At 50.4% G+C, this 22,082-nt stretch overlaps 1 protein-coding gene across 1 annotated transcript in view; it reads left to right on the top strand.

The window, feature by feature from the left end:
* The first annotated feature begins 15,226 nt into the window (after positions 1-15,226).
* The window catches only part of LOC140410894 (uncharacterized), a 40,581-nt gene continuing 33,725 nt past the window's right edge, over positions 15,227-22,082 (top strand). The window contains exon 1 of the mRNA XM_072499714.1: positions 15,227-15,386. Coding sequence (XP_072355815.1) covers positions 15,255-15,386 — 132 coding nt within the window. The 5' untranslated portion in view covers positions 15,227-15,254. The remainder of the gene's footprint in view (positions 15,387-22,082) is intronic.

Genomic DNA, 22,082 nt, shown 5'->3' with positions numbered 1-22,082 from the left:
CTGATTTTTATCTTTTAAATTCTTCTCGAATTCTTGAAGCTACTGCAAATCTTGTTCCATTTGCAGTTATTTGTAAAGCGAAAGACAAAGATCCATTCAGCTTATGGCAAACTGGGTTTCCTCCGGGTTCTCCGGTTTCCTCCCACTAGTCCCGAAAGACGTGCTGTTACGTGAATTGGACATTCTGAATTCTCCCTCTGTGTACCCGAATAGGTGTCGGAGTGTGGCGAATCGGGGCTTTTCACAGTCACCTCATTGCAATGGAAGCCTTAGAACAAAGAACAATACAGCTCAGGAACAGGCCCTTCGGCCCTCCAAGCCTGCATCGACCATGGTACCTGCCTAAACTAAAACTGTCTCCACTTACGGAGTCCGTATCCTTCCATTCCCACCCTATTCATATACTTGTCCAGATGCCCCTTAAATGCCGCTATCGTACCTGCTCCCATCATTTCCCCAGGCAGCGCGTTACATATATTTACCACCCATTGTATAAAAAAACTTGCCTCGCACATCTGTTCTAAACTTTTCCCCATGCACTTTAAACCTTTGTCCCTTCGTACTTGACTCTCCTACCCTTGGAAAGAGAATCTGACGATCCACTCTGCCCATGCCACTCATGATCTTGTAAACCTCTATTAGGTCGCCTCTCAACCTCCGTTGTTCCAGTGAGAACTGACCGAGTTTATCTAACCTCTCCTCATAGCTAATGTCCTCCACACCAGGCAGCATCATAATAAACCACTTCTGGACCCTCTCCAAAGCATCCACATCCTTCTGGTAGTGTGGCGACCAGAATTGCACACAATATTTCAAATGAGGCCAAACTAAGGTCCTGTACAGCTGCAACATGACTTGCCAATTTTTATATTCAATGTCCCGACCGATGAAGGCCAGCATGCCGTATGCCTTCTGGACCACCTAATCCACATGTGTTGTCACTTTCAGTGATCGGTGGACATGCACGCCCAGATCTCTCTGCCTGTCAGTACTCGCAAGAGTTCTACAATTTACTGTGTAATTCTTACATGCATTGCACCTTCCAAAGTGCCTTACCTCACACTTGTCCAGATTAAACTCCATCTACCATTTCTCCATCCAAGACTCCAACCAGTTTATATCCTGCTGTGTCCTCTGACAATCCTCTTCACTATCCGCCACTCCACCAATTTTTGTGTCGTCTGCGAACTTACTAATCAGACCAGCTACATTTTCTTCCAAATCATTTATATACACTAGGAACAACAAAGGCCCCAGAACTGATCCCACTTGGAACACCGTTAGACGCAGCCTTCCATTCGGAAAAGCACCATTTGATTGACTGATAGATTGATATTTATTGTCACATGTACCGAAGTACAGTGAAAATTAATTTTCTGCGGCCAAGGGAATGTACACAGTATGTACATAGTAGACAAAAGAATTATTGACAGAGTACATTAACAGTGATGGGTCAACAAATAGTGATTGGTTCCAGTGTGGAACAAGGCCAAACAAGAGCAGCATAGGGCGTGGTGAATAGTGTTCTTACAGGGAACAGATCAGTCCGAGGGAGAGTCGTTGAGGAGTCTGGTAGCTGTGGGGAAGAAGCTGTTCCTATGTCTGGATGTGCGGGTCTTCAGACTTCTGTACCTTCTGCCTGACGGAAGGGTCTGGAAGAAGGCAATGCCTGGGGGTGAGGGGTCTCTGACAATGTTGTCTGCCTTTCTGAGGCAGCAGGTGTATACAGAATCAATGGGAGGATGTCAAGCTGTGTGATGTGTTGGGCTGAGTTCAGGAGGAGGTGCTGTTACCTATCCTGACCGATTGCAGTCTGTTCTACTGCTACTCTCTGTCTTCCCTGCCCAAGCCAGTTCTGTATCCAACTTGCCAGCTCTCTTCTGATCCCATGTGACTTCACCTACATGTGACAATAAAGATTATTATTATTGTTATTATCTGAATATATCTAGTGGGCAGCACGGTAGCATAGTGGTTAGCACAGTGACTTCACAGCTCCAGGGTCCCAGGTTCGATTCCTGGCTTGGGTCACTGTCTGTGTGGAGTCTACACGTCCTCCCCGTGTGTGCGTGGGTTTCCTCCGGGTGCTCAGGTTTCCTCCCACAGTCCATAGATGTGCAGGTTAGGTGGATTGGCCATGATAAATTGCCCTTAGTGTCCAAAATTGCCCTCAGTGTTGGGTGGGGTTCCTGGGTTATGGGGATGGGGTGGAGGTGTTGACCTTGGGTAGGGTGCTCTTTCCAGGAGCCGGTGCAGACTCGATGGGCCGAATGGCCTCCTTCTGCACTGTAAATTCTATGATAAAAAAAGATCTAAAAAAATAACAGTGAAGATATATTTATATTTTTAATTGGAGATTACAAACTTGAATTCGTAGAACTTACAGTTCTTGCACTGAGTTCAGGATTCTCTTAAGGTTAACGTGCAGGTTCAGTTGGCAGTTAGGATGGCAAATGCAATGTTAGCATTCATGTCAAGTGGGCGAGAAGACAAAAGCAGGATGTACTGTTGAGGCTGTATAAGGCTCTGGTCAGACCCCATTTAGAATATTGAAATGAAATGAAATGAAAATCGCTTATTGTCACGAGTAGGTTTCAATGAAGTTACTGTGAAAAGCTCCTAGTCGTCACATTCCGACGCCTGTTCGGGGAGGCTGGTACGGGAGCAAAGCACAAAGAACAAAGAAAATTATAGCACAGGAGCAGGCCCTTCGGCCCTCCAAGCCTGCACCGACCATGCTGCTCGTCTGAACTAAAAACCCCTACCCTTCAGGGAACATATCCCTCTCTTCCCATCCTATTTATGTATTTGTCGAGAAGCCCCTTAAAAGTCACTATCGTGTCTGCTCCCACTACTTCCCCGACAGCGAGTACCAGGCTCCCGCCACCCTCTGTGTAAAAATTTGCCCCATACACTTCCTTTAAACTTTGCCCCTCGCACCTTAAACCTGTGCCCCCTAGTAATTGACTCTTCCACTCTGGGAAAAAGCTTCTGACTATCCACTCTGTCCATGCCCCTCATAATCTTGTAGACTTCTATCAGGTCACCCCTCAAACCTCCATCCTTCCAGTGAGAGCAAACCGAGTTTCTTCAACCTCTCCTCATAGCTCATGCCCTCTCCAAAGCCTCCACATCCTTCTGGTAGTGTGGCAACCAAAATTGAACACTATATACCAAGTGTAGCCTAACTAAGGTTCTATACAGCTGCATGTCAATTTTTAAACTCAATGCCCCGGTTGATGAAGGCAAACATGCCATATGCCTTCTTGACTACCTTATCACCTGCGTTGCCACTTTCAGTGACCTGTGTCCCTTGCCTCCCTCAATATCCTGGGGTAGATCCCGTCAGGCCCTGGGGACTTATCTACCTTAATCTACCTTTTCTACTTTTTCAGCAGTCCAGCACCTCCTCCTTTTTGATATCAACATGACCCAGACTATCTGCACACCCTTCCCCAGACTCATCATCCACCAAGTCCTTCTCTTTGGTGAATACTGATACAAAGTACTGATTTAGAACCTTGCCCATTTCCTCTGCCTCCACACATAGATTCCCTCCTCTGACCTGGAGTGGGCCAATCCTTTCCCTGGCTACCCTCTTGCTATTTCTATACGTATAAATTGCCTTGGGGTTCTTCTTAATCCTGTTTGCCAAGGATTTTTCATGACCCCCTTTAGTCCTCTTGACTCCTTGTTTAAGCTCCTTCCTACTTTCTTTATATTTTTCAAGGGCTTCATCATTTCCCATCCTTTTAGACATTACTGATGCTTCCTTTTTCTTTTTGACTGGGTCACAATAATCCTCGTTATCCAAGGTTCCCGAAACTTGCCATACTTATCCTTCATTCTCCCAGGAACATGCCAGTCCTGAATTCTAATCAACTGACATTTGAAAGACTCCCACATGTCAGATGTTGATTTACCCTCAAACAGACGCCCCCCCAATCTAAATTCTTCAGCTCCTGCCGAGTATTTCTGTAATTAGCCTTCCCGAAATACAGCCACTTCCAGAGGGAAAGCAAATGGAATGTTAGGCTTCATTTCAAAGGGAATGGAGTCTAAAAATAGAGGAGTCATGCTAAAACTGTACAAGGCATGAGTTAGACCACACCTGGAATACTGAGAGCAGTTTTGGTGCCTTTATCTAAGAGCTGGCATTGGAGGCAGTTCCGAGAAGTTTCACGAGTGTGTAGGGATCTTCTCATGAGGAGGGGTAGAATAGATTTGGTCTGTACTCGTTGGAGTTTAGAACAATGTGGTGACCTTATTGAGACACAAAGGATTCTCAGGGGTTTGCCAGGGTAGATGCTGAGAGGGTGTTTCCTCTTGTGGGAGAGTCGAGGACCAGAAGGCATAATCTCATCATAAGGGATTGCTCATTTAAGACAGAAATGCGGAGAAATCTCTTCTCTCAGAGGATAGTGAATCTGTGGAACTCTCTACTGCAGAGAGCTGTAAGGCTGGGTCATTAAGTATGTTCAAGGTTGAGACAGACAGAGTTTTAATCAGGGTTATGGGGATAAGGTGGGAAATTTGAGTTGAGGATTATCATTTCAGATCAGATGATCCCATTAAATGGCAGAGCAGACTTGATGTGCCGATTGGCCTACTTCTGCTCCTCGGTCTTACGGTCTTAAGGTATTGGGACCAATGTTCTTCCTGATTTAATAGCCTGGATTTAGTCACAAAGTTTGCAGATGACACAAGACTTGAAAGTGTATTGAACAGTGAAGAGGATCGTACCAGTCTTCAGGAAGAGATGAATAAATCGGTATATTGGGCTGACTCTGACAGATTAAATTTAACACAAAGAGGTGTGAAGATTTGCACTTTGAGTGGATGAATGAGGGATCAATGTTCATCCGTCAATTTTATAGTGGGTGGAGGAATAGAGCAACCTGGGGATGTATGTACAGAATTAGCCTGGGAATGTATGTACATAATTGACACTGAGGTGTAGATTATGAAGGATTGATATTCCTCTGGCTTAAAATATCCAAAGAGTCTGCTTCCCAGCCTTTTGAGGAAGGCAGTTCCAAATACTAACTACCCTCTTGGAAAGAATAGAGGGGTCAATTACTAGGGGGCATAGGTTTAAGGTGAGAGGGGCAAGGTTGAGAGGAGATGTACGAGGCAAGTTTTTTACACAGAGGGTGGTGGGTGCCTGGAACTCGCTGCCGGAGGAGGTGGTGGAAGCAGGGACGATAGTGACGTTTAATGGGCACCTTGACAAATACATGAATAGGGTGGGAATAGAGGGATACGGACCCCGGAAGTGCAGAAGATTTTAGTTTAGACGGGCAGCATGGTCGGCGCAGACTTGGAGGGCCGAAGGGCTTGTTCCTGTGCTGTACTTTTCTTTGTTCTTTGGGATGAGGCTGTTAAATCACAGGAGAGGCCAAACATGAGATCCGCACTGGGTGCCAATCTGTTTGCAATCCAATCAGTCTCTCCCAGATCCAAAGCATGGCGAGAAACCAATGATCACCACTTAAAGCCAATCTCTATATAATTAACGGGAGCAACCCTCTATCCAATGACCTCCCATGATCTAACCCCCTCCCCAGCAAGTGGTCACACAGGTGCCAATTAGTATTACATTTTAAAAACGTGAAGTTGGCAGAAGAGGTGCTGCGGGGATCCAGCGAGGTGAGTAATCAAATTCACTCACAGGCAGAGAATCCCAGTGCTCTGAGTGTGGGGGTCCGGAGAAGACCTCAGGGTCCCAGTCTCAGTCAGGGTGGCCTGCCATTGGTGGTGGGGCTTGTGGAGCGGGGATGGGGTTGAATAAAGAGATGTGTGTCTCAGCACCCACGGGTCCACCATGCCAATCCCTGGATTGTGTGCCTTGTTTCGGGTGCAAGCCTTGCCAAGCCTACCTGCCCGACCGACTACCCAAAACCCCCATTGGCCGCGGAGGCCTCAGTCGGTGCAGCTGAGGGCTATTGAAAATAGGGAATTGGCAATAGTAGTTAAGTGAGCATTTCATACCACCCAAGAAGACCCCTGTGGGTAGGCATGCCATGTAGCATCTGGGGGTTCTTGTCTAGCAACCCAATCATGCTGTGATGCCTGGACACTGGGCCTGAAAACTGTGGGAGGCAAGACCCCTGCTACAGTGGCCAACATCCAAGCACTCAGAGGCTGTGCACCGGGGATAGTTCAACGACTAGAGGGTGGGTGTGTGCACTGTGAAGGGGCCTAGTGCCGGGTCCAGATAACGTTATGTGCGGGTGTCTGGGGCTCAGGGTCTGGGGCCTGATGAGCAGGGACCCTTGCAGCGATCAGGGGTACATGGGCAGAGCGCGTCAGCTGGCAGGGGGACAGGGGAATGGAGGGACCCTGGTTGGAAGACACCACTGGTTGTCACCTTCTCCAATTCCTTGCAGCAATTAGACAGAATGGATGATATTTTGGACCCAGTGGAAGCTGCCCTCGTGATGCTGCTGGCAGTCGTGACAGGCAGACGCCGAAGGAGGCGGCAGCAGCAGCGTCGACAGACGCTCGAGGGGGCGGCCCATGTGCAGTGCCCCACCCCACACCTTGAGGACCTGGCCGTCCATCAGGCCAGGGAGGGACCCAGAGGGGGAAATCGGCAACTAACCAAGATGTAGAGACACTGCTGGACTTTCGAACAGATGACCGACAGCATGTGCCACAGGACTTGTGCGGCATCTCACAAGCTACAGCCCACAAATGCGAGGTCACAGATGCCCTGTTTGCCTGGGCAGTGAACTATATACACTTTGTAATGGATCAGGCCCAGAAAGATGCCTGGGCTGCAGTATTCTCCATCATTGCTGGGATTCCCCAGGCCCAGATGGTAGTGGATAGCACACCTTGCACTCGCTGGGCGGTCTGGGAGTGCCCAACATCAACATGAACACTTGCGACCAGTACTTGAAGATCATGCACATGTGTGCACAGTTCCCAGAAAGTGTGCACGACAGCTACATCCTGGGGCAGTCGGACATCCTCGGACTCTTTGAGGACCATCCCAGAATGACCGGTTGCCTCTTAGAGGATAAGTGCTACCTGCTGAGGACGTGGCTACTGATGTTAGTACGGAAGCCAGTGACCGTAGCGGAGACCCGATACAACGAGGCCCGTGTGACCACCCGGGCTGTCATTGAACGGTGAATCGGACTCCTCGATATGCGGTTCCGATGCCTCGACCGCTGCGGTGGTGCACTGCAGCACACACCCCTCTCACACCCAGAGGACCACCCGCTTTGTGGTGGTCTGCTGTTTCCTCCTCAACCTGGCACAGCAGCAGGGTGACATGCTGGAGGTGGAAGGGGAGGAACCTGTGGCCACCTCAGAGGAGGAGGATGACAAGGATGAGGAGGAGGAGGCATTGGACCAGGAGGGGCTGGAGGACAAGCCTGTGGATGACCCCCAGGACCAGTCTTAGGGTGGAGGTCAGACGGTAGCGGTGAGGGACCAGCAGGCTAGGGAGGCCTCATCCTCGCACACTTCACATAGGACCTGGCTTTGTCCGGCCTCCCCACCCACCCCCAAATGTTTGCCCACTCATTTAACCGTCCATATCTCTTTATAAACTTTTAACCTCCCCTTGGTAACTTGGTGCTTTCAGATAATTTAGCAACCATATATTTTGTCCCTTCATTCAAACCATTGATACAGATTGTAAATAGTTGTGGCCCTGACAGTAATTCCAGCTTCACAATCCAAAGAAGTCTCATTTATCCCTCCTGTTATCTGAAATGTTAGACACAGCCATAGGTGTATAAGGAGTATAGTAGGGGGCTGAGGACACAGCCTTGTGGGGCACCCATGTTGAGGATGATCGTGGAGGAGGTGTTGTTACCTATCTTTACTGATTGTGGTCTGTGGGCTGGAAAGTTCAGGATCCAGTCGCAGAGGCAGGAGCCAAGGCTCAGGCCACGGATTTTGGAGATGGGTTTTGTAGGAATAATAGTGTTAAAGGCTGAGCTGTAGTCAATAAATAGGAGTCTGACATAGGTGTCTTTGTTATCTAGGTTTTTCAGTGCTGAGTGCAGGGCCATGGAGATGGCGCCTGCTGTGGACCTGTTCCAGCGGTAGATGAACTGTAGTGGATCAAGGCAATTCGGAGGCTAGAGTTGATTTGTGCCATGACTAACCTTTCGAAGCACTTCATACCAGGGCAGCATGGTTGCACAGGGGTTAGCACTGTGTCTTCACAGCACCAGGGTCCCAGGTTCGATTCCTGACTGGGACACTGTCCGTGCAGAGTCTGCACGTTCTCCCCGTGTCTGTGTGCTGTTCGGTAATTTGGACATTCTGAATTCTCCCTCTGTGTACCTGAACAAGCGCCAGAATGTGGTGACCAGGGGCTTTTCACAGTAACTTCATTGCAATGTAAGCCTACTTGTGACAATAAAGATTATTATTCTATTGCACTACTGCCCAGGAGGAGATTCCAGCCTCTCTTGTTTCTAAAATTGTCTATCCGGATGTCGCCTCGTCCAAGGTACCGCAGGGGTGTGGGGGGACGCTTTCGGACGGAAGGGGTTGCGCCCCAAGGCATGCGCCTCCATTCCCTGTAGCTCCTGCACTCCCCCTTCTGCGCTCTCTCGGGACAATACTATTTGAATGGCCTGTTGAAAAGTCAATGTTGGCTCAGCTAACAACTTTCTCAAGGTGGCCGCATTGTTAATACCGCAAACGAAACGGTCACGTAACATTTCTGACAAGGTCTCACCATAGTCACAATACTCCGCAATCCTGCGTAACCTGGATAGAAACTCGGCAAGGGATTCTCCTGGGGTCCTTGTCATGATATTCAAACACACACGTCATGATAGACAGACCAACAGACCAATTAGCACACATAACACGACAGCCAATCACAGACAAGGACAGAGACAGTATAAGACAAGAAACACGACACCTGGTGGTCAGTCAATCTGGAGACAGGACAAGGACAGGACCTGATTAACAAGACACTCACACAGTCACCACGTGCTGAGTACCAAGACAGATCTGTAAACCACAAGTTGGAATAAAACTGCGTTGTACCAATCGCAACCGTGTTGGTTCATCTGTACCTCAGAGCACCCAACACCACAGGCCTCTCAGCGGTATTAAACCGGTAATGTTGGACTATCGTGGACGGGGTTGGGTTAAAATGTTGACCCACTAAGTTTCCAAGTTCATCAAACGTTTTGGTGTCCGGCGCAACTGGGTAAGTAAGGCTCCTAATCACCCCAAACGTATGCGGGCCGCAGGCGGTGAGCAATATGACCACCTGGCGCTCGTTTTCGGTGATGCTGTTTGCCCGGAAATAGTAACGCATCCATTGTGCATACTGGTTCCAGCTTTCCAGCGCAGCATCAAAAACATCCAAACGTCCGTACAGAGGCATGGTGTAATAGAAAACAACTTCCAACCTGTATCCAACAAAACTCCAGGGAGGCGGTTTCAGCAGTGTAGGCAGCTATTCACTTTAACCTTCGTCGCCAGTTTTGTGCGGGCCACAAAGAATCTAGCACGAGTTGAAGGATAGAAAAAAATAACATTTATTTACAATAACATATATATATATATATATACAACAGCAGCAGCAGCAACTTCCCTTGCTGCTCACTATCCTCTAGTCGGTTCCAAACTGGCGAGCTTTATTTATGCAGGGAATCTGCTAATGATTTCTCCGCCCCCCCTCATTGGGGAAGCTCATACTCCCAAAGGATTGTGGGATTGCCATTAGTCCCCAGCCACTGGTGAGCAGGCAGGTTATAACAACCTACTACTTTTTGCCCAAACAATCCGTATCCCTCCATTCCCTGCCTGTTCATGTGTCTGTCAAGATAAATCTTAAATATTGCTATTGTGCCTGCCTCTACCACCTCCACTGGCAATGCATTCCAGGCACCCACGATGCTGATTTTTGGCACCTTCTACAGAACCTTACACCCCCTAACCCCACAATGTAGGTACAGGGTGTGTGTGCGCAGGAATAAGGTTTGTTCGAGGTGAAAATATTCACACTTAGGCCTGTTTGAGTAAGTTAAGAAGCAGTTTATTATTTCAGATCTGGGAGAAAGATTTGGAGACTACGCAGTCTCGCAATCCTCTTTCTCACTTGAGCTAAGGTTCACATTGGGTTAATATGCAGATTCAAGGGACGGAATTAGTTGTATTCTCATTTACATAGAATCAATCAACTATATTCGCGTCACAATTCATTACATGCAGTCAATCAATTTTCTTAGCATCCCAGTTATAACATATATGGTTAAAGTGGGTCAAGATACATCTTAAATATTGCTATTGTGCCTGCCTCTACCACCTCCATTGGCAACGTGTCTTACCCGCCCCTAACTTCATGCAAAAGTCACTCAAGACTAAGATAAGTATATGTCCTGTCTGCAGCTGGGGACCTTGAGCTTATTAAGGATACATTGCATTCCTTGTACTGTGAAGCTGTTATCAGCGGCTGTTAAGATACTCCCTATACATACCCACGCCTGGTTCTCATGAGGTAGTTTATGATGTACCATCAATGACAACAGACGAGAGTCGGAAGAGTAAACTGTGGCTTTAATCAGCTAAAAGACACCTGCTGGCAGCCGTTCCCAGAATGAGGGCAGGGCTGGAGGTTAATTACCGTTATACTTGAGCCTGAGGGGCGGAGCCAGCAGGGACAAACCCAGACATGTAACAAACAGTAAGAACAGTAAGTACAATATAATGCAGCGGTTTACCACATTCACCCCTTGTTAAAAAAGAGTCCGGCGGGGGTGAAGTGGACGGGTTGAATTAGAGATCGAGTCTGTTGGGGGCTTTGACCTTCCGCTGTGATCGCCTCAGTCCTGGCTGTGGTGAGGACACTGGTGTCGGATGAAGTGTTGAGGCCTGCGTATCCAGGAACGTGTCATCTTCCGGATAAGTAGCAACGGAGGGAGACGGTGTAGAGTTGTGAATAGCAACGGAGGGAGACAGTGTAGAGTCGGGGGTAGTGGTGCTGGTCGCTGGGGAACCTGCGGGTGCCAAGTCCCGAAGGGAGACTGTGTCCTCCCGCCCGTCATGGTGTGCCACCTAGGCATATTGGGGGTTAGGATGGAGGAGAAGGACCCGTTCGACCAGGGGATCCGACTTGTGACTCCTCCCATGCTTCCGGAGGAGGACGGGCCCTGGGACCGTCAGCCAGGACGGGAGCGAGACCCCTGAGGTGGACTACCTGGGGAAGACAAACATCCTCTGATGAGGGGTCACATTGGTGGCAGTGCTCAGGAGTGACCGGATGGAGTGGAGAGCATCGGGAAGGACCTCCTCCCAGCGGGAGACTTCTAGACCATAGGGCAAGAAGGACGGCCTTCCAGACCGTCGCGTTCTCCCTCTCCACCTGCCCATTTCCCCGGGGGTTGTAGCTGGTAGTCCTGCTTGAGGCGATGCCCTTGCTAAGCAGGAACTGACGCAGCTCATCACTCATGAAGGACGAATCCCGATCGCTCTGGTGTAAGTGGGGAGGCCTTGCAGTGCCTTGATGACTGTAGCAGAGGTCATGTCAGGGCACGGGATGACGAAAGGGAAATGTGAGTACTCATCAATGATGTTGAGAAAATACACATTACGGTCAGTGGAGGGGAGGGGCCCTTTGAAATCGATGCTGAGGCGCTCAAAGGGGCGGGAGGCCTTTACCAGGTGCGCTCTGTTTGGCCAATAAGTGCGGTTTGCACTCCGCGCAGACCTGGCAGTCCCTGGTCATGGGCCTTGTCCGCATAATTGGGGACCCACTGGGCATAATAGGAAAAGAACCCCAAGCATCTCTTCAGGGCCTTGGGGCAGTGGGGGAGTGGAAGTTCCAGGAGAGGGTGCATGCGGTCGGGATCGGGCCCTAGGACTCCGTTTTCCACAACGTAGCCAAGGATGGCTAGGCGGGTTGAGCGGGAAACGCATTTCTCCTTATTGTATGTGAGGTTAAGGAGCTTGGCGGTGTGGAGGAAATGTTGGAGGTTAGCGTTATGGTCCTTCTGGTCATGGCCACAGATGGTGACATTATCCAGATACGGAAACGTGGCCCACAGCCCGTCCTGGTCAACCATTCGGTCCATCTCCCGTTGGAAGACCGAGACTCCATTGGTGACGCTGAAGGGGACCCTGAGGAAATGGTAGAGGCGGCCATCGGCCTCGAAAGCAGTGTATTGGCGGTCCTCCGGGCGGATAGGGAGATGGTAGTAGGCGGACTTCAAGTCAATAGTGGAGAAGACTCGGTACTGCGCAATCTGATTAACCATGTCAGATATGCGGGGGAGAGGGTCCGCATCGAGCTGCGTGTACCGGTTGATGGTCTGACTGTAGTCGATGACCATCCAGTGCTTCTCCCCAGTTTTGACGACCACCACTTGGGCTCTCCAGGGGCTGGTACTGGCCTCTATGATCCCTTCCCGCAGGAGTCGCTGGACCTCTGACCTGATGAAGGCCTTGTCCCGAGCACTGTATCGTCTGCTCCTAATGGCGACGGGCTTACAGTCTGGGATGAGGTTAGCAAAGAGCGGGGGTGGGGTGACCTTAAGGGTCGAGAGGCTACAGACGGCGAGAGGGGGCAGGGGTCCATCGAACCCCAAGCTAAGACTTTTGAGGTTGCATTGGAAATCTAGACCTAGTAGTAGGGCAGCGGAGAGTTGGAGGAGGACGTGGAGCTTGAACTTTTTGTACTCGACGCCCCGTACTGTGAGGGTTTACACAGTACCCACGGACTTCCACGGAATGTGATTCGGAAGCCAGGGAGATTCTCTGGGTCGCGGGTAAAATTGGGAGGGAGCAGCGCCATACCGTATCTTGGTAAATGAAACTCTCCGTGCTCCCGGAGTAGAAGAGGCAGGTTGTCTCGTGACCGTTGATCCGGATGGCTATCATGGATTTAGTGAGGTGATGAGGTCGGGATTGGTCGAGGGTGATGGAGGCGAGCTTCGGAAGGTGGGTGGGCTGATCGAGGGTAGCGGAGGCCAGCATACGATCTGGTGAGCAGGGGTTCCGGGAGGCGGTGGGGTGATTCCAAGATGGCGGCCCGCACGGGTCGCACGTGGCAGGTGGCGTTGAAGATGGCGGCCAAGATGGCGGCCCCTACGGGTCGCACGTGGTGGATGACGTGGAAGATGGGGGCGGTCCCTGAGGGCTACACGCAGCACTGCTGGGTTTAGAAACAGGCCGGGCTTGGCAGACTTTAGAGAAGTGGCCCTTCTTTCCCCACCCGTTGCAGATCGCGCTCCTCGCTGGGCAACGTTGTCTGGAGTGCTTACCTTGGCCACAGAAGTAACATTTCGGGCCTCCGGAGTTGGCAGGTTGCTGAGCGGCACAGGCTTGCGGCGCCCCTGGGTCGGGTGATGGCGGCGCCCACAAGGTCCACGAGGGTGCCGCGTGGTCGGAGGCGTGAGCATCCATGTTGTGAAAGGCCACTTCCAACGGGTCCGAGACTTATACTGTGTCTTGGAGGCCGAGTGTACCCCCTTCTATTCGGCACTGGCGGATGTAATTAGATTTCATGCCTGCGACATAGGCGTCCCGGATCAGCAACTCAGTGTGCTTGACAGCCGATACCGCCTTACAACTGCAGTTCCGGCCGAGTACCCGCAAGACGCGCAGAAATTCAGCTTGCGATTCTCCGGGGCGCTGTCGCCTCGTGGCAAGGAGATGCCTAGCGTACACCTCGTTGACTTCCTTAACATACTGCCCCTTCAACAGCGTTATCGCTTCCTCGCACGAGGTAGCGTCCCTGATAAGGAAAACTTGCGGGCTCACCCGGGAGTTGAGGACTCGCAGCTTGTGGGTCTCAGCGAAGGCGGCGGCAGAGGAATCAATGTAAGATTCGAAGCAGCTTAGCCAGTGTTCAAACGTGGCAGTAGCGTCGGCTGCTTGGGGGTCCAGCTCCAGGCGATCAGGCTTGAGTGATGGATCCATCTTAAAATTTTAGCTGATTAAATTGATGTACCATCAATGACGACAGACGAGAGTCGGAAGAGTAAACTGTGGCTTTAATCAGCTAAACGACACCTGCTGGCAGCCGGTCCCAGAATGAGGGCAGGGCTGGAGGTTAGCTACCATTATACTTGAGCCCGAGGGGCGGTGCCAGCAGGGATAAACAGTATCAAACCTGTTGTTACAGACATGTAACAAACTGTAAGAACAGTAAGTACCAAAAGTAAGAAGAGTATGTACAATATAATTCAGTGGTTCACCACAGTTTACACAGTTTGTAACTTATTGTTCAGGAATGTGGCTAGTTCAGCCATTTTGTGTCTTTTGTGAGGGCCACGAAGAATCCAGCACGAGTTTTAACGATACAAAGAAATAACATTTATTTACAATAACATATATATACAACATCAGCAGCAACTTCCCTTTCTGCTCACTCCTTCCTGGCTGGTTCCAAACTGGCCAGCTTTATTTATACATGGAGTTTACTAATGGTTTCTCCGCCCCCCCCTCATTGGGGGAGCTCATACTCCCACAGGATTGTGGGATTGTCATTAGTCCCCAGCCAGTGGTAAGCAGGCAGGTTATAACAGTGTCCTTCTGATATTACAAGCATTGTGTATACACTATCTATTTCTACAAGTTGCCTCTTCTAAACAGGCATCTAAGCCAATGCGTACCTTTTGTCTCAGCAGAACTGTTCAAAAATAATATAGGAGCGCAAATGTAGTTACAGAGCCACCTATAATTTATATCATAGTCCAGTATCAGAAAATGTCCCCCAACACGTTGAAAGAGAAACTTATTGACTTGCTGTTGCCCCATTCCCGGCCAACCAGCGACGCCCACATCCGAATAATGAATAAAAAGATTGGAGCTTGAATAGACCAATCAGCCCCTCGAACCTGCTCCATCATTCGATTAGATCATGACTGATCTGATTGTGGCCTGAACTCCACATTCCAGCCTGTCCCCATAACCCTCGACTCCCTTTCCCACCAAAAATCCGTCTAACTCAGGCAGGGAGATCAATCCTGAGTGTGTGAACTGGACTCAGTAGTGAACTAGCTGCCCCGGGCTGTTCAGATTGCCCAGAAACCAGCACTCACAGAGTTAATGATTTCTAAATTCAAGGCTGGAACCAGGAAACACTTCCATAGTTAAATAGCTGGGACATTTCTTCAACACCTGATGTTCCTGTAGCTAAACTTTATTCAAAACCATCTCCTGAAAACAGTATAAAAATCTCTGAGCTCTCTGCTCAAACTGCAGATCGAGCTGAAGGCGCTGAGAGTCATTTAGTGGATTCACCAGTGATCTGAGCCGACACCAAGATGCTGAGAATCTTCTTAACCGTGTCTGTCCTCTTCTGGAACCAACTCGCTGCACAAAAAGAAGTAGAAAAGGTGGTCGTCCTCTGTGAACAAGATGACTGCCCTAAACCCATAGTAGTCATTGAGGACAAGGTCAGTATAGTTTAGAGTTTACTGCATTCTGTAATGTTGGTACCTGTGGTAGTACCAGGTATTGCGGTTCCTAAGAGGCTGATGACCATTGGTTAGACCCAGGAGTTTATCATTGGCTGTTGTTACGTAGCTCCGCCCTGACAAGCGGAGTATAAGAACCGGTGCCGTCCCAGCAGCCTTCACTTTCTGTACCGAAGCTGCTGGGGAAGAGTTCTAGCAGATTAAAGCCTTCAGTTATGAAATCACTTTGTCTTGAGTGTAATTGATTGCGCATCAGTACCCCTAGAAATTATTTAAAGCCTGTATTTTTGGGTTGAAAACCCTTTACTCTCTTTACTGTCAAAAATCTGTCTAACTCAGGCAGGGAGGGTTGTCACTCCTGAGTGTGTGAACTGGAATAAATATTGAAATAGCTGCCCCGGGCTGTTCAGACATCCCGGGGACCGGCACTCACAGAGTTAATGATTTCCAAATTCAAGGTTGGGACCAAGAAAGAATTGTGAGGGACAGAATATATCTGCACTTCAGACACGGATTAATCAGGGACAATCAGCATGGATTTGTTGAGGAAAGGTCTTTCTTGACAAATACAATTTGAGGAGGTAACCAGGATGAGGATAATACCAGGGACCATGGGATCCAAGGCAAAGTGACACATTGGATCCAAAATGGGCTGAGAGGCAGGAAGCTGAGGGTGAGGTCGAGGGATGATTCTGTGACTGGAAGGGCTGGGTTCTCCGTCCGGGATGCCCGAACGTGTCCTCTGAACGGATGGAGAATCGGGAGTCAGGGCAAAAGCGGGGATTGGTGGCAACGCGATGCTCTGGCCCCTCCCCCCCCCGCTGGCAGCGTGAACGAGTTCCATGGCGCACGCCGGGGGAGCAAGTAAATAAATGTAAATGGAGCGTAATGACCCTGTGCCCCGCCCTCCCAAGATTCCCTGGTCCCCGCGGCCATAAATCACGTGGGCGCGGTTCACTTGTGGCCTCTACCATCGTGGACCTCACAGTGGGCCAAAGGGGCAATGGTTACCATGGCAGCCGTTGATACCATTTGAGTATCTACTGCATGATCCACCATTGAGAACCAGTTTTAAATTGCCCTTTGTTTGGTTCCTCCCACCCGACCTTATCATCATGAGTGACCCTGTCAGGAGCTTAAGACGCCCGATGACATTGCTCTTGTGATTAATAGAATGTTCAAGCCTCTCCACCATTGCAAGGAGCAATCCAAGGAAAGGAGTGCGAGAATCCTGGAGTCTTGTTCCAATTTGACAAGTCTGCTGAGACCAGACCTGGAGAATTGCGGGCAGTTTTCATCTCCTTGTGTAAATTTCTCTGATTCGCGGCAATGTGAACACGAACAGGGCTCAGCCAGACAATGGGCGTCCAGCCAAAATCGAGGTCAATTCGGGGGGGGGGGTACTCCGTTCCTTCGCTGGTGGCGATTTACTGCAGGTATTTGCAAACGGGGACTCTGTGCCATGTCTGCTGAAGGGGAGAGAGAAGGTAAGCAAAGTTGGAAAAACTGTTCAACATTGTGCTACTTGCTGGGGGGTGTAGGGGAATAGCAGGACCGACTTCCTGACAGCTCCGTGGATTCGGGGTGTCCCCCTCGGGATCGAGGTGGCCTGGCTCAGACCCCCATTGCTGCAGTATTTGTTTTACACACACCCATTTGGTACAAGTTCCGGGCCCCTGGCTGCTGACTGCTGACTACTCCCTGTGTCCTGGAAATGTTCACAGAGCCTCTGGTCACTCGGGAGCCCAGCCAGGCCGCCCCTCTGGTCACTCGGGAGCCCAGCCAGGCCGCCCCTCTGGTCACTCGGGAGCCCAGCCAGGCCTGCCCCTCTGGTCACTCGGGAGCCCAGCCAGGCCGCCCCTCTGGTCACTCGGGAGCCCAGCCAGGCCGCCCCTCTGGTCACTCGGGAGCCCAGCCAGGCCGCCCCTCTGGTCACTCGGGAGCCCAGCCAGGCCGCCCCTCTGGTCACTCGGGAGCCCAGCCAGGCCGCCCCTCTGGTCACTCGGGAGCCCAGCCAGGCCGCCCCTCTGGTCACTCGGGAGCCCAGCCAGGCCGCCCCTCTGGTCACTCGGGAGCCCAGCCAGGCCGCCCCTCTGGTCACTCGGGAGCCCAGCCAGGCCGCCCCTCTGGTCACTCGGGAGCCCAGCCAGGCCGCCCCTCTGGTCACTCGGGAGCCCAGCCAGGCCGCCCCTCTGGTCACTCGGGAGCCCAGCCAGGCCGCCCCTCTGGTCACTCGGGAGCCCAGCCAGGCCGCCCCTCTGGTCACTCGGGAGCCCAGCCAGGCCGCCCATCTGGTCACTCGGGAGCCCAGCCAGGCCGCCCCTCTGGTCACTCGGGAGCCCAGCCAGGCCACCCCTCTGGTCATTTGGAAGCCCAGCCAGGCCACCCATCTGGAAACCCTCAGACTCCAGCTGACCCGTCACCGGGATGGGCGTGGCCAAGCTCAATCAGGGGCCCACCAGGTGCTGCCACTCCTCAGTGTCCTCATCAGAAGCTCAGCCCCACTGCAGGGGAAGCAGGGGAATAGCAGAGCTCACCCCAAACAAAGGACACATGTACCGTGGCCTTTGGCATCCTTCCTGGCACACTGACCCTCTCAGGGCAGAGGCCTCACCAGTGACAGTATCAGCTAGCCCACTCTGCAGGACCAACAGCGTCTCCAAGCCCTCCCTGTCCATCGCGCCCCTGCTCCCATCCATCCTGCCCCTGGACAGATTGTCACAACCACTGCGTCACGCCCAGGACCCACATCACACTGCAGCTACACTCCCAGCAGACACACACTTCCCTGCCTCACCCCCATCTGTAGGACCTGCCCACACACACGCCTCTAACACGGAGGCAATCGAGGAGATGCTGGAATGACTGTGCCACCAAAGATTTTGGAAACCAAGGTGGCCATGCATCACTTGTGCTAGATGGGCAAGCTGTCCTACAAGGCAGCCTCACACTTCGGGCCCTCTTCCTTGCTGCCTCGAAGGATGACCCCAGGTGGAACGTTCAGTTGTCCTGGGAGCCCTGCCCCATGCCAACCTCCAACACCCACACCACCAACCTCCCACATTCCCCAGCCGGCACACCCTCTACACCCAGCCCAGCCCTTCCCTCACACCCTTCAGAGGGGAGAAGCACATTGTAATGTTGGTGAAAAGGTGTTTAATAGTGTCCATATACATTATTGTGCCCTGACCCCCCAGTTCTAACCTTAGCTGCACGCTGGCCAAATTAAGTTGCTTATTTTACATAGCCTACCACTCCTACTAGATGTGACCCAGGCAGCACCTCAGACATGGAGGCGGCCTGCTGCATATCTCACCCTATGATCTGATATGCCTTTTTGCGGCCGACCTCTGGAAGGCCTGGATTTAGATTGGCCAGGCGGATTTTCGGGTGTCACACCCTGTTCTTCCCACTGCTCCAGTGTCAGGTGGATGGGGGGATTCAGAAGTGCTGAGGAGTTCCAGCACATCCCCTGCGGGAGGGTCCTGCATGGGCCCCAGGCTACTCCATGGGATAGAGCTGAGGCCGGAGTGGCATCTGGAGGCTCCACCATCACCTGATGTTGCCAGTTCTGGAGGCCCGCTCTCTTCTCATCCAGGATCTCGCTGCCGTAAAAAAATGGATCACAGAGAACAAAGAACAGTACAGCACAGGAACAGGTCCTTCGGCCCGCCAAGCCCAATTCAGTCCCAACGTCAACATTCGTCTCCCAAACGGTGAACTTCACACCTGATCTAAAACAGGATGTACATTCCTTGGAGATGATGCAGTGAAGATTCACTGGATTGATACCTGGGTTACAGAGTTGTCCAATGCTGAAAGGAATCATATTGTTGCATACTCTCTGGAATTTAGGAGAATGAGAGTGATCTCATTGAATCATACAAGATGACAAGGTAGGAAGGTTGTTTCCCCTGGCTGGGGCATCGAGAACAGGGCAGCACAGGTTCAGGAGAAAGAGATAATAATAATAATAATTGCTTATTGTCACAAGTAGGCTTCAATTAAGTTACTGTGAAAAGCCCCCAGTCGCCACATTCCTGTGCCTGTTCGGGGAAGCTGGAACGGGAATTGAACCTGCACGGCTGGTCTAGCTCTGCATTACAAGCCAGCTGTGTCAGCCCATTGTGCTAAACCAGCCCTTAATCAAATCGCACTGAGGTGGGGAGAAATTTCTTCACTCAAAGAAATCTTTGGAATTCTCCAGCCTGTTATGGAAGCTTCATCATTGAGTTTACTGAAGGCTAAGAGAGCTGGAATGTAGGATTCTAGGTTCATCGCAGGTGTAATATAATGGAGGATATTAGGAATAGTCCCGTGAAGGGCTAAGCCTGTGCTGTCATTGGAAGGAAGTGACATATACACTTCCAGAGTCTCGAAGAAAGCAATACGAAAATAAGCTTGTGTCGGGGAATGTTCTGATAACTGTAAATGTGTTACAATAGAGTTAGAATGTCTGCAGCCAGCAGTCTTCGGGAATTATGGAAACTTCTCCAACCCAACAACACAATGTAACAGGTGAGGATTGCATGGGGCAAATAGAGTTGGGGTTAAAGGTGAGGCATGATTGTCGTGTTGGGTGTTCCGCTATACAAACGAACCAACACGGTTGTAGATGGTACAACTCTGTTTTATTACTCTTGATAACAACATCTGTTAACTCATGGCTGTGGTTCGTACTTTACCCGTTAACTTGTGGACCCAGCCCTAACACTATCTTAGAGAGGCACTCAGCACATGGTGTATGTCTGAGTGACACGCTGTGAGCTCTGTGCTCTGAGCGATCTCCTGCTGGAATGAGCGGGAACTGTGGTGTTCCCTGTTTTATAGTGCGTGTGCTCTCACTGGTGATTGGCTGTGATGTTGCGTGTGTGTTGATTGGTCCGTTGATCTGTCCATCAGTGTGTGTGTGTGATTGCACCATAGAACATAGAACATAGAACAATACAGCGCAGTACAGGCCCTTCGGCCCACGATGTTGCACCGAAACAAAAACCATCCAACCTACACTATGCCATTATCATCCATATATTTATCCAATAAACTTTTAAATGCCCTCAATGTTGGCGAGTTCACCACTGTAGCAGGTAGGGCATTCCACGGCCTCACTACTCTTTGCGTAAAGAACCTACCTCTGACCTCTGTCCTATATCTATTACCCCTCAGTTTAAAGTTATGTCCCCTCGTGCCAGCCATATCCATCCGCGGGAGAAGGCTCTCACTGTCCACCCTATCCAACCCCCTGATCATTTTGTATGCCTCTATTAAGTCTCCTCTTAACCTTCTTCTCTCCAACGAAAACAACCTCAAGTCCATCAGCCTTTCCTCATAAGATTTTCCCTCCATACCAGGCAACATCCTGGTAAATCTCCTCTGCACCCGCTCCAAAGCCTCCACGTCCTTCCTATAATGCGGTGACCAGAACTGTACGCAATACTCCAAATGCGGCCGTACCAGAGTTCTGTACAGCTGCAACATGACCTCCCGACTCCGGAACTCAATCCCTCTACCAATAAAGGCCAACACTCCATAGGCCTTCTTCACAACCCTATCAACCTGGGTGGCAACTTTCAGGGATCTATGTACATGGACACCTAGATCCCTCTGCTCATCCACACTTTCAAGAACTTTACCATTAGCCAAATATTCCGCATTCCTGTTATTCCTTCCAAAGTGAATCACCTCACACTTCTCTACATTAAACTCCATTTGCCACCTCTCGGCCCAGCTCTGCAGCTTATCTATATCCCTCTGTAATCTGCTACATCCTTCCACACTATCGACAACACCACCGACTTTAGTATCGTCTGCAAATTTACTCACCCACCCTTCTGCGCCTTCCTCTAGGTCATTGATAAAAATGACAAACAGCAACGGCCCCAGAACAGATCCTTGTGGTACTCCACTTGTGACTGTACTCCATTCTGAACATTTCCCATCAACCACCACCCTCTGTCTTCTTTCAGCTAGCCAATTTCTGATCCACATCTCTAAATCACCCTCAATCCCCAGCCTCCGTATTTTTTGCAATAGCCTACCGTGGGGAACCTTATCAAACGCTTTGCTGAAATCCATATACACCACATCAACTGCTCTACCCTCGTCTACCTGTTCAGTCACCTTCTCAAAGAACTCAATAAGGTTTGTGAGGCATGACCTACCCTTCACAAAGCCATGCTGACTATCCCTGATCATATTATTCCCATCTAGATGATTATAAATCTTGTCTCTTATAATCCCCTCCAAGACTTTACCCACTACAGACGTGAGGCTCACCGGCCTATAGTTGCCGGGGTTGTCTCTGCTCCCCTTTTTGAACAAAGGGACCACATTTGCTGTCCTCCAGTCCTCTGGCACTATTCCTGTAGCCAATGATGACATAAAAATCAAAGCCAAAGGTCCAGCAATCTCTTCCCTGGCCTCCCATAGAATCCTAGGATAAATCCCATCAGGTCCCGGGGACTTATCTATTTTCAGCCTGTCCAGAATTGCCAACACCTCTTCCCTACGTACCTCAATGCCATCTATTCTATTAGCCTGGGGCTCAGCATTCTCCTCCACAACATTATCTTTTTCCTGAGTGAATACTGACGAAAAATATTCATTTAGTATCTCGCCTATCTCTTCAGACTCCACACACAATTTCCCATCCCTGTCCTTGACTGGTCCTACTCT

Source organism: Scyliorhinus torazame, chromosome 1, assembly GCF_047496885.1.
Source record: "Scyliorhinus torazame isolate Kashiwa2021f chromosome 1, sScyTor2.1, whole genome shotgun sequence".
Lineage (NCBI taxonomy): Eukaryota > Metazoa > Chordata > Chondrichthyes > Carcharhiniformes > Scyliorhinidae > Scyliorhinus > Scyliorhinus torazame.
The sequence above is the reverse complement of the archived record's forward strand: the minus strand, read 5'-3'. Positions and strand labels throughout refer to the sequence as shown.